The sequence below is a fragment of the Brachyhypopomus gauderio genome, chromosome 4, assembly GCF_052324685.1.
Source record: "Brachyhypopomus gauderio isolate BG-103 chromosome 4, BGAUD_0.2, whole genome shotgun sequence".
In the NCBI taxonomy this organism is placed as follows: domain Eukaryota; kingdom Metazoa; phylum Chordata; class Actinopteri; order Gymnotiformes; family Hypopomidae; genus Brachyhypopomus; species Brachyhypopomus gauderio.
The window spans coordinates 12,797,497-12,810,443 of NC_135214.1; the positions used below are offsets into that span (position 1 = coordinate 12,797,497).

Genomic DNA, 12,947 nt, shown 5'->3' on the forward strand with positions numbered 1-12,947 from the left:
TCAATATCCTGGCAGACTACTCACATTTCATCTTCAAGGAGGCATTTGTCATCAGATCAGACACTTTGAAAGTGTATTTGCCTTGGTCTTCCTTCTTCACATTTTTTACAGAGAGGCAGTGGCGACCACGGCGAGAGGACACAACATATTTAAGGCTTGGGATAATCTCTTTGTTTTCAAAGTACCAGGTGCCTTCAGCATCCTCTCTGGACAGTTCACACTCAAACTCTGCAGCATATGTCTCGGGTACTTCAGTATTCTCAAGGTTCTTGACAATTTCAAGTGGGGCACCTATGGAAAAAAACACTCATTAGTACTACAGAACATGCAAAACCACCAACTTTATAGCACAGCAAATTATCAATAGTGTTGCTTAACACTATTACCTTCAACATAAAGTCTTGCAGTTGTCCTAATATTGTCATCATCTGCAACAACACAGCTGTACTCGGCTTCATCACTCATGTTGATGATTAGCACAGACAGGAAGTGCACCTTTCTGTCAGAGTGCATTCTGTATTTGTCCCCAGAGAAAATCTCTGCATTGTTCTTTAGCCATTTCACCTTGACAAAAGGCTCATTGGTTTCACATTCAAAGGTTATAATGGTGTCCTTCTCTTTGACACTTTTATCTTCTAATTCTTCAGTAAAAGAAATTACTTGTTTCCCTGAAAGGTATGGAAAAAGCAAGGGAGAAAATGTGAACAAAGAAAGAAAGAAAGACAGGTTAAATTATGTGTGAAACAGGTTAAATTGTGTGTATTTCTTAAAGTCTGTACCTTGAACCAGTAAGAACGCATGGCTTGAGGTCTCTCCTGCAATGTTCATAGCTTTGACCATTATACTAGCGGAATCTTCAGAAGAAACATCTCTAATGACAAGTTCACAGACATTGTCTTCAGGCCAATACCAGTAAACACGGTCTGACTTTTCAATCAAGATTCCATTCTTGAACCACTGGCATTCTGGATCTGGTTTACCAACAACTCTGCAACGGAAGTGTACTTCATCACCCAAGGCAACTGTCTGACTCTGAATACGTTCCAGAATCTTTGGAGCTTCCATACTTGGAGAAAGTATTATTTTCTCTGGCTTGAATTTGGGAATGGTAAGTTTTTGCTCTTCTTCTTCTTTTAACTTTTCAGCTTCTGAGAGTTCTTTGGTATGATGAAGAAGTTCTTCTTTCCTCTTCCTTAGCATATCTTCATAAGACTCATCTTTTTTACGGGACTTCAGCTCAACAGCGGTGATAGCTTCATAGTAACCCTCTTGTGTCCTTCGTTTGAATTTGCTTCGAAGCTCTTCTGATTCCTCGGTTAGTTTCTCATGGATGACCCTTTCAGTCTTCCTTAGCTTTACCACTTCTTTTGATGTCTCTGAGGACTTTTCAGGTTTAACAACCTCAAAGGATACTCTTCCATGTTCTTGAACTGCTGCAGGAGCTTTCATCTCTGGGGCCCGACGCAGAACTGTTCGGAAGTCCTCCCTTTGCTGAATCTCAAACTTCACAACATGCTCGACAGCGCCTTGAGGGTTCTCTGCCACAACTTTGACTTCACCAGAATCATAGGATTTGGTATCTACAATCTCCAGATAGTGGATACCATCATAAAGTATTCTGAATCGTTTACTCTTGCGTATAAGCAGTCCATTGAGGTACCAGTTGACTTTGGGCGTCGGGTAGCCAGTCACTCTGCAACGGAATTTTGCAGTTTCCCCTTCCAGTACTCTTAATGGTTCTGGAAGCAAGACAATCTCTGGCTTAGTTTTTTCCAATAGATCTTCGGCAGTAACACCTGATAGAGCTCCTTCATGAGCAATACGCTCCATTTCATCAATTCTCTGTACCTTTCTACCCTCTGGCAGCTGACTTTCCTGAACAAGACTCTTCTCATCTTTCACAATCAGGGTAGCAGAGGTCTGATCAACACCATACTTGTTGGTGGCTCTGCAGGTGATAACCCCACTGTCCCTGGCATAAGCAGCTTCATAGTCTAGACTGCAGTAGCCAAATTCATTGACCATACGTAGTCTGTTAGCAGCTGCCAAGGGTTTCCCATCATGCAACCACTCAACAACCATTGTGGGATCACCAATAGGGGTCAGTCTGCATTCAAAGTGCACAGGGCCAAATTGCTTTAATCTGACTGAGGTCAGTTTCTTTTTGAAATGAGGCTTCTGCTGTTTCTCCTTGTCATAAAGGTCACCCTCCTCCCATTGCTCCTGACCATAGCGCAAATGCAGCGGCTCCAGTTCTGGTGCAGCAATTTCCTTAGCTTTGTAGGTTCCCTTAGGAATAATGAGTTTTCTTTCTGGCTGAGGTTCCACTGCCTCCACCTCAACATTGACTCTGCAGCGTGTTGTATCCCGGCCAGCTTTGTTAATAGCTGTGGCTGTGTACCACGCACTATCAGAACCACAGCTCTGAGGAATCTTGAAGTGACCCTCTCCTTTTCCACCCTCAACCCTATAGAACAGACAAAGTTTCACTTATCTCATTGATGATAATGATTAAAACATTTTATAATAATCTCACATTTCTTTCCATGTTTTAATTTAATGACCACCTTTTTATGATAGTTAACAATCAATGAAAACAATGATTTCTTGATGCCTAGAGTAACATTAATTTTGGCCAAAAAATATACTCACTTGATATGTGGGTGCTTCTGTGGGGAAATTATATCACTGTTCTTCAGCCAGACAATGTCAGGAAGTGGGTTTCCAATGGCTTTAACAGCCAACTCAACCAAAGTGCCCTCCTTAACAGTAATGTTCTTGAGCTTTTCAATAAACTGAGGTCGAACTAAATGTTCCTTAGCTGAAAGATTTGAAAAGAAAACAGAGTGTACATCTGACTTTAAATCACTTATCCAGTAAGTAAATATTTCTTAGATCAAAATCAAAATCAAATCAAAACCAAAAATGCCCAAACAAGAGAATAAGAAGCATACCTTCTACAGTTAGAGTAACAGAAACAGAGGTTTTTCCAGCTCTGTTCTGAGCAACAACTGTCCATTCTCCAGAGTCTTGAGGCATAGCAGGAACCACAATCAATGACTGAGTTCCATCTTCTTTTATCACAATTTTGTGGGTGTAGTCATTAGCCACTTCTTGTCCTGATTAAAACAAAAATGTATCTCTCATCTCAAATAAAATCAGAATTTGAAATTAATCTCATGTTTAATCTCATCCAATACCCAGAACAGAATCTTTCATAATGCTTACCATCGTGGAACCAGAAAGTTTCAGGCATGGGTCTTCCAACAACCTTTAGATCAAATCTCGCTGTTTGTCCCTCAGAACACTTGAAGGATGATGGTTTTGTGACAAACACAGGCTTATAAAGCCTTTCAAGATGAGCTTCATCAGTATCATCCAGTCTGCGAGCAGGTGACCGCCCTGGGGAACGTCCAGGGGAACGACTGGAATCGCGCGGTGATGTAGATCTAAAATGTATTATAATCACACTTCGTCACTGAGACTGACTTGGAACAGTTTTCTTAACTACCTCACATGTTCCCTAATATCTCACATGTATGTTTGTCTGTACAGCAGCATGATGTCAAAATTATTAAATCGAACAAACCTGATTCTCTGAGATGCGGTTGCCTGAGAGTACAGTTGCTGTACAGTGGATGTACCAGTTGGGTCTACAAACAGCATCCCTGAGCAGACAGCATTACTCTTCATGTTCATAATCAGAGCAGTGTAGACTCCTTCATCTTCTGGCAGGACTACAGGAAGACGCATACTAGCTCTACCATCCTGAAGAACCTCTAACTGATAATGGTCTCCATGCTTGATGCGTTTGCCATCTTTATACCAATAAACCTGTAAATTAAAGCATACGTTTGAAACATGAATGAAAATTTAAGGTCCACTGTCCACTTGAATCTATTTATTTAGACATAATAGAAAGAGTTCCTGTAACGTACCTTGGGAAGTGGGTTTCCGTTCATTTTGAAATGGAATGTAGCACTCATTCCTTCCCTGATCCTGTAACTTTTCAAAGGGATGCTGAAGACTGGTGAAACAGCCTCTTGTTCAGAAACACTGACATCCATTTGTTCCCCATCTTCAGTCACCAGCTCCTGGTAGGTAATCTTAAGAAGTCGCAACTCTATCTCATGGATAAACCTCTGCTCAACAGCAGATATTTGGAACTCCTGGGAAAAGACAGATATGATATTGACTCTCCAAGAAACTAGAAATGAAAGAAATTAAATAGCCTTAAGGATTACGTACCTGCTCACTGGTGAAGGATTTCATCATTAGCGTCTGCTGAGCCACCCTCTTCTGGATGAATGTTTGTTCTTTTTGAAATTCACCTTTTACTACAGGGGCCACATCTGCTACTCTGGGCTCCATCCCCATTGTGTGTTCCTTCATGTAAGCTTCAAAGGTCTCTGTAAACAGAATTGTAAAAATGCAACAGTGTCTATTAGTCTAGGTTATCAGAAGATATTTTATAGTATCCCAATGTGAATATGACCAACCTTCATCAAGCAACATGGCAGAGGCAGAGGCTTCTCCAAGCTGGTTCCTGGCACAGACTGTGTACTCTCCAGCATCATCAGAGAACGTCATAGAAATCTCCAATTTGCACTGTCCTGTTTCTTTATTGTACGCTACTCTATATCTGATAGACCAAGCAAACAATCAGCAAAGCATGACAGTACCATTAAAATGTTACTGCAAACTTTAGCAAAAAAAACATTTTTTATAAATATAAAACAATTTTAATAAATGAATAAAATACCTGTATCCAGTTGTGAGAGGAACTCCACTCTTTTTCCAGTAGATGTGGGGTTTGGGGCTGCCTCCAGTCTGGCATTCAAACACAACACTGGCTCCTTCTACCAGTTTCTGCACACAAGGCTTCTTCACAAAGAAAGGGGCCATAGGAGCACCAGCTTCCACAGGGGCAGATGTAGCACTCACTTGTGGCATAACCTCATCTTTCACCTGAACTTCAAACCTGTTAGAATGGGTTTTTTATTTTCAGATTGCCAGTGCATATTACACACATCAGATTTTACAATCCAACATTCGATCCCAGTGACTTTTTCTAATTTTTGAAAAAGTCAAATGAAAACATACACATGCATATTTCATTCAATATAGCTGTAGTGAATTGTGATTAATAGGTGCCAGATACTCTATTCTCTATATACAGTACTCTACATTTTCAAGTTAGGTATAGGTTGTAAGACACCACTCCTTGACCACTATTCTGTACATTTGACTATATAAACAAACACAAAATATATAGATATCTGAGTTTTTGATTAGTTTTTATGAAGTGATTTAAGAAAGAGATAATTAGAAACATGGCAAAACTGTGTGTGTGTGTGTGTGTGTGTGTGTGTGTGTGTGTGTGTGTGTGTGTGTGTGTGTGTGTGTGTGTGATATGAATAACAAAATGTAATGATCACAAGGATGATGTAGTCAGTTTACTCACTGTCTTTCATGTGCAGACACTTCAATGTGTTCAGAGACAGCAGTTAAATCCTGTCTACTGTCAATTTCTTCAGAAACTGAAAGGAAATGACAATCAGTGTTGACAAAAAACCCACATCACATGAGGAGCCTGCTCTCAACATGTGAGCCTTACCTTGAACAAACAGGTAGCAAGAGGTGCTGATAGTTCCAGCCTCGCTGGTAGCAGTGCAGGTGAATCGACCGCTGTCCTCAGCAAAGGCCTCTCGGATCACTAAACGCGCACATGTGTTCTCATATGTGATCTGGAAGTCAATGGAGCTCTCGATCCTGTAGTCCTCTCTGAACCACATGATTCCTGGTGTGGGATGGCCAGTGATCTGGCACTCCAGAGTTACTGATTCTCCCTCAGTAACGGTCATGTTCTTCAAGCCCTGAACAACAACAAAATGGTTTCAGCTGTTCTTGGAAAAGCTCATTTAATACATGCAAAAAAAGCAGTCGAATGTCAGTGCAGGATTCAATACTTACCGCCACAACGGTTGGCGGCATCACCTGCTCATCTGAAGGCAACACAGCGGCCTCAAACACCTGCCAAACATTTTCAGTGTTTATAAATAATGACTGTCAAATACTGCAATGTCTGATGGGTAAGAGGAGGGGGTGATGGAGGTAGGAGAAGTTAAGGTTCCTTGATGTTTCAGGTGAGGAGAGGACACGAAGTGGTGGGTGTGGTCCCTCAGACCACTCATAAGAAGCTTTACTGTCAGGTTCAGAGGGTTAGTTGGTACTTTACATAACAAACATCCACACAGCAAACATGTGTGACCCAATTGCTAGTGTGAAATGTCCCTTGTAATTGTGATGCTTATATCATTCTGAATCCTTGCATCATGAATTGATAGATTCTCTGAATGGAGGAGCGATTGGCTGTAGAGTCCCTCTTGTCCCCGCAACCTTGTTAGCCGGAGGATAAATAAGCCTGATGGTTTTTTGAGATTGCTTTAGACCTAACCAGACCAAGGTCAGGGGCAGCATTGCCATCACACCAAAACACCAAAAGTGTATGCTTTATAATATAACAAAAGAATAATATAATCGCAAAGTAAAAGGTTTTATGTGTGAGGTCATAGAAAATGCCATTTTTTCCTTCAGAAGCATTAAAGTAATTAAACAAGCATTGTCACCAGTGTTAATTTTGACAGCAATTTTTGATTTAGTTTTAGTCTTAGTCTTTTGACTAAAATGTAATTTAGTTTTAGTCATTGGATTTGTTTTTAGTCTTAGTCTTGTTTTAGTCGACTATCATTAGAATTTTGAAATTACACCATTATAAATGGTGTAATAGTCATTATATACACTTGCACAAAATGAAACATTTATTGACCAGTTACAGAATATTATTGTTTGTATGTGCACTGTAAAAACAGAACTTAAAATTGCTCACCTTACTATGATTTTTAGTTTAGCTGCGCCAAAAATAATTAATTGCACCATAAACTATAACAAAGTAATTAGATCGGCTTACTTTATTGAGTTTCTTGTTAAAAGTTGATCTGACCTTACAACCTGCATTGTCAAAACATACAAATTGTAGTTGAACCCTAGTTAAGGCCAGGCCAACTCCTCTGCGCATGCTCAATTTGACTCCTTAGTTGAGAACGGGGCGGGGTTTGCGATTTCTTCCAGAATTTGACTCCGGACAACTTGAAAAGGATTTCACCTGCAGCAAGCAGCGACCTACGCTACTCTGAACTGAATATTAACGTCCAAATGTGTTTTGTCATTTGTCTTATATGACCCAACTTCAGTTAGCTATTCTTAGTATTGAATTTAGAGATTTATGTACATGTGAAATACATACCAGTCAAGTTTTGTATTTAATAATACGAGACATTTCCCATATCTGACGTAATCGCGTATCGCGTAATTTGCATAATCGGTTATTTGCATATAGCTGCAATCGAGGCTGTAGGAGAGACGAAAACATCTTTGGAGTGGCAAAAAGTGAAGAAAAAACACCCCAAATATGTTTTGAACTACAAATGTGACTAAACCCGTGAGTTTTCAATTGTTATTTTTTTTAAAAGCATTCATGTGCCGCGCCAAACAGAATTCTGTCACTAGCCTCGCGAGAACTGCCACCTGCAGTAGTCTGGGTAGCAGTTCTCGCGAGGCTAGTGACAGAATTCTGTTTGGAGCGGCACATGAATGCTTTAAAAAAAAATAACAATTGAAAACTGAAAATACTGGAAAATAAAAATACGGGGTGACGCCGGGACAGAGCGGTAAAATACGGGACTTTCCCGGCCAAAACGGGACACTTGACAGGCATGGAAATATACATTATCTGAACAAGATATTGTTGCGTCGGGGTGACGTCATTACCCATGAGCCCTTGCGGCCCTGTTATGCGTATTATGTGGTGTTTATGTCTGTATAGTGTTATATATTATTGATTATTAATTGTGTGTTATTAGTTAAGTTACCCCGGTCCATTTTTTATGTACATGTGCATTATCGAAGTTTCCCCTCCATGTATGTGTAACATTGTCATCTTCATGACCTCCCCCTGTGTTTCATATGCAAGGCCAAGTTAGTTAGCCTCGAATTTGATCTAATTGTGCCTGTGAGAGCCAATTTTTTTGCGAGGTGAGAATAAAATCTCTGTTCATGATAAGATTGGACTTGTCTGTGGCTTTTTTCTCCCACACCATGCCACAATATAATAAGTTGGCACAACTTAAAAAAATTTGGCATTCCTGGTATGTAACTTACATTTTGAGGTTCATATACATGGGCAAGATAAGTTATCTGAGCAAGATATAGTAAGTTAGCATAACTTGAATCATTTGGAATTATTTGTAGGCAATACTTAAAATCTGAAGTTTATATACCTGTGAAAAAAAAATAATAAGTTGGCTCAACTGAGTGAATTTCTTAAAAAAGTTTGAGTTGGGATCAAAACTCAAAAATCGAGTGCAGTAAGTTGCCTTGAAATTTTGAGTTTTCTCAACTTTTTCTTTTTTACAGTGTGCAATATATACAAAACAAATTTCCAAACAACTTTATTGACATGAACTTATAGTTATTGAGCATAACAATAACAAAACATTGATGACCAGTGCTCTATCTGAAAACATATGGAGTTTGTTATGAACAAAGCATATTACATTCGATATAAAACTGGGAGCCGTAAAAACAGCAATGCCATTGCCCGCAGATGTCGTTTCATTTGTCGTATTTTTCCCGACATCATTGTCCCACATGGTTTATACACCGTCTTATTTTTCTCAAAGTCAAAGGAGAAATGTGTCCATATATCGCCTCTAATCTTTCTCCCTGCTGACGTTGTCGAGTTAACTTCGAGTTGAATTTCATGAGTGACCACAGTTCACAGGCTGGTTTGGTCTTACCAGGTTCTGTTGGTTCGTTGACGAAAACTATGATAATATAATATAATAGCATATAATATCATAATGATCATAATAATTTGTCATTAGTTTGCTTGATAAATGAGAGGGCAGTAGCAGTGACCTTTGCTCGGGACTTCTCACTGTCGTTCTATTATAAGGACATCACGTGACATCTCTGTTCTCTAAACTTAGTACAATGCACCTGTGTCCATCCGTCTCCTGCTTGGACTTCAAATATATCTGCTGAAGCCACACTAATACTCTGTTGTGCTCATGACTGGTACAAAACTGGTCTCATACTAATTTGCTAGATGTAAATATTATAGTCCTTTGCATATTTTTAAGAGCAATCTTCAGCATCAAAATGCTTTCCATATACTACTCATGCATACCTCATAGCTATTAATTGGGAAGGCAAGTTTGGAAAATGTAAAATGTGTAAAATGTGGTAAAGCCAATGTCCGCCTGAGATGGAAGCTCATTTTAACTCTGAATGAAAATATATCTACAGCATTTGCGGTGGTCATATGCATTTGCAGGTGAGCTGAGTGTTGTTGGCTCTTTATGCCCTCAGTAACAACATGTCTTCCATTATTTGTGTCAAAACAAAAGCACAAATCAGTGAAAGTAGTATTCTGATCAAGGGTAAATAAACCACACACCTGTGTGTCCACACTGCTCTGTTAAGAAGTGATACAAACGGTGCCCTCCTAACATCAGATCACCATTATCTTTATCCTATCAGTTCACCATTAGAATCACTCCCATCATTCCCATAAAACTGCTTCTTGCAGAATCAACAAGGTTGTGGTATCCTCCACATCTGACATTAGATATTTTTTCCAAACATTTGAAGCATTAATTAAATTGGATCATCTGATGACATACACATCAGATACGAATACACTATAATTAGCAGTTGCTATTTTCACAAAATAAACCATACCATTAAACTAGATTAGGGACTCTCCTTCAGTTTCAGGTTTTCTTAGCAGTGGTCATCTTCTTTTTTAATGCACTCTGACCCATGTACTCAGTACCATCCAACAGTGTCAGTGTTATATCCATATATAACAGTAAGGTCTGCCTGTTCACTGTCTATGTTAGCGTCAACAACAACCGGGTCTGAAAACACACAAATGCTTTTATCACTGCCTTCTCTAAAGATCTCTTTTGTAAAAATATCCATCGTCTATGTGTGCACATGAGAAAGTAAAAAGAAAAAAATAAGGGTGCATAATTTAATAAACCAAGATTAGATGACACAATTAATTACAGAACACTTTGGTTAAAGTAAGAAGAGATAGTGGACTGCAGAGATCAATGGGAGTGATGCGAAACAGACTAAATAAATCAACTACCTGCTCTTGAAATGACATTACATATTCACATGACCAGCCTTCCTCTGTACTGGACTGTTTAACAGTATCAGAGTATGGCTGGTGATTTCGAGCTTGATCCACTGCTGCTACCACAGTAGCAATAGCAACAGATTTGTCATCCATTTCATGCTGGCCCTGTTATACATTGTTGAAAGGGAAATGAAATCAACCACAAGCCTCCAAAACCCAACCAATGTGTATATTTAATTACTGTATAATGACATATAACACTGTATAATGACGATGGCTGTGTTCGAAATAGTCTACTACATACTACTGGCATACTGATCGAGCCCCAAATCAGTATGCCGTATGCAGTATGTGACCAAAATGAAAATTTCCAGTACGCGAAACATACCCGGATGACTTACTACTTCCGCAAAATATTCCAGTACGCGAACAGAGCTATCTTCGTGGTGTACTGCATCCCATCATGAAACGCTACGTTCACGTGACCCCGTAGTGTGCTTTGCTTTTGTCGCATACTGGAAACTGTACTGCATACTACTACGAGGACCAGTATGCAGTATCCAGTATATACCGAGTCCAGTATGCAGTATCCAGTATGTAGTAATCTATTTCGAACACAGCCATATACTTATTCACCCAGGTGCACTTCCAAGCTGTCACCACCAGAGGATGCAGTTGCTCAGAAATATAAAGAAATATCCTCACCTCTTTGACTTGTTGCTGCATTGCGAAAGATCCCACCCACTGCTCCTTGTGAACGTGTGTGGAAGAGGTCTGGTCATATGTGGCGCCACTGGTCAAAGTAGTATAGCCAGATTCTGCAACATAGCCTTCCTGTTTCCATGGAGGCAACACATCTGCAGCCTGTATTCCTGGCTTTATCCCTGTTAGCGGAGTCTTCACTGGTCTGATTGGGGACACAGACAGGCTTGAGGTTGGAGACACAGGCCTAGAAGGAAGTTAATTGTATGAATTATTTTGAGTTTAATTAAACCATCAAATAATTAATCAATTAATTAAACTCAAAATAAAGTAAATAAATACTACGAGAATGAAGTGACGTACCCGACAGGTGCGGGAGTAGGAGCCTTGACATGTCTCACAGGAGAGGGGGACTGGTGGCGAGTAGTTGCCACTTTTGACACCGCTGAGGTGGGTGTTGGGGACATGGAAGTTGGTTTTAGAGGCATACGAGGGGGAGCCTTGTGTGCCAAAAGCTGACCGTCAACACCTCCCTCTATCTGCATTTCAATCATGGCTGATGACTCAAAAGAAGCCTCCACTTTCTGTGAATGAAGACATAATTATAAATCCTGATTAGTACATGATTATAAATCCTGATCAGTACATGATAATAAATCCTGATCAGTACATTACTTTTTAAGCATTTTTTTTCTAGTTATTACATCACATGCCAAGGTATCTGGCTTCTGACAAAGTAAAAGTTTTACCCATTACTGGTAGAAAATAATTACCAGGAGTGTGAACATAACAGTCTGATGAAGATCTGGTGGTAGTCCTATCAAATCAGCTTTGCCTTAGTCAGTTCTCATAGTCAACTATCTTAATGCTTCAAGTTCACATCAAACCCCTTTCGGAGCATCTCAGTCTAAACAAAGCTTTTAGTCAAGCACTTCAATAACCAGGCATGAAAATGGGTCAGGGGTTAAAAAGGTGAGAAGACCAGGGTGGGGGGTTGTACGGTGACAGGTGACGGCACGGGGATACGGCGACGGGGGGTGGCTGCTGGTGTACGGAGGTACCGCGACAGGTGATGCCAAATATAGTAAAATCCATTAAAATAATTTTTTTTTTTTTTGACACCTGTCTTGTCAATGGATGAAGCCAGATCCGTAAACGCGAGAAGCCCGCTTTCGCCAGTCCGGATGGCTCAGTCAAAACCATTATGTCTTAATGAAGCAATAGCCTAAATAACATCAGCAGCGAAAATTAGTGTAAAAAAATAAAGCACAGGGTAGGCTATTAAATGACAAGAGTTTACAACTTCATCTTCAACCTTTTCAGCCCTGGCACGAATGTTATCCTCACACGTCCCTGGATTCACCAGTTACAACTACAGAGACACTAGAAAAAAAATCTTGTTTCTTATTTGATATCACCGTTAACTACACAGGGTTGACGCGAACTTAATAGGCCTATCTATCTACCTATTTATCACAAGAGCTTGTGGCTAACTTTGACAGTGTTCAACGCTGTAGCGAACGGCAGTAACTTTGTTTAACCGCAAAATATGAAAACGGGAAATGTACGATCTGGTAAATGTAGTGGTAAATGTACGCTCTTCTGCCTTGTCCCCGGTATAGATAGCACTAGGTCCTGCTGCTCGTCCCACTTAGCGAATAACATGAATGACGCCACAACATGAATGAAGAACGTTGGTATGATTGAAACGCAATTTGGCCTTTATGATGGATCTGGGCGGAGATTGCTGGACACTGTCATTAATTGCCAATTTCGGAAGTGCTCTGTTTGCTTATTAAGTCAATAAAATTATATATATATATATATATATATATATATATATATATATATATATATATATATATATATATATATATATATATACATACATACATACATATATATATATATATATATATATATATATATATATATATATATATATATATATATATATAAATCTATATATATATAATATATTTTAGTGGTGGGCCGTTAACGGCGTTCGTTAATTTGATACTCTTATCGGATCATT

The 12,947-nt window shown here is 39.4% G+C and overlaps 1 protein-coding gene across 1 annotated transcript in view; it reads right to left on the minus strand.

Moving 5' to 3' along the window:
- ttn.1 (titin, tandem duplicate 1) overlaps positions 1–12,947 on the minus strand; it is a 142,949-nt gene that overhangs the window by 124,904 nt on the left and 5,098 nt on the right. The window contains exons 6-21 of the mRNA XM_077002317.1: positions 11,276–11,496; positions 10,916–11,159; positions 5,974–6,033; positions 5,618–5,876; positions 5,465–5,540; positions 4,763–4,981; positions 4,500–4,642; positions 4,249–4,409; positions 3,939–4,169; positions 3,590–3,834; positions 3,229–3,449; positions 2,955–3,119; positions 2,653–2,821; positions 780–2,467; positions 387–668; positions 25–291 (exon numbers count right to left, since the gene is read on the minus strand). Of these exons, the coding sequence (XP_076858432.1) occupies positions 25–291; positions 387–668; positions 780–2,467; positions 2,653–2,821; positions 2,955–3,119; positions 3,229–3,449; positions 3,590–3,834; positions 3,939–4,169; positions 4,249–4,409; positions 4,500–4,642; positions 4,763–4,981; positions 5,465–5,540; positions 5,618–5,876; positions 5,974–6,033; positions 10,916–11,159; positions 11,276–11,496 (4,651 nt within the window). The remainder of the gene's footprint in view (positions 1–24; positions 292–386; positions 669–779; positions 2,468–2,652; positions 2,822–2,954; positions 3,120–3,228; positions 3,450–3,589; positions 3,835–3,938; positions 4,170–4,248; positions 4,410–4,499; positions 4,643–4,762; positions 4,982–5,464; positions 5,541–5,617; positions 5,877–5,973; positions 6,034–10,915; positions 11,160–11,275; positions 11,497–12,947) is intronic.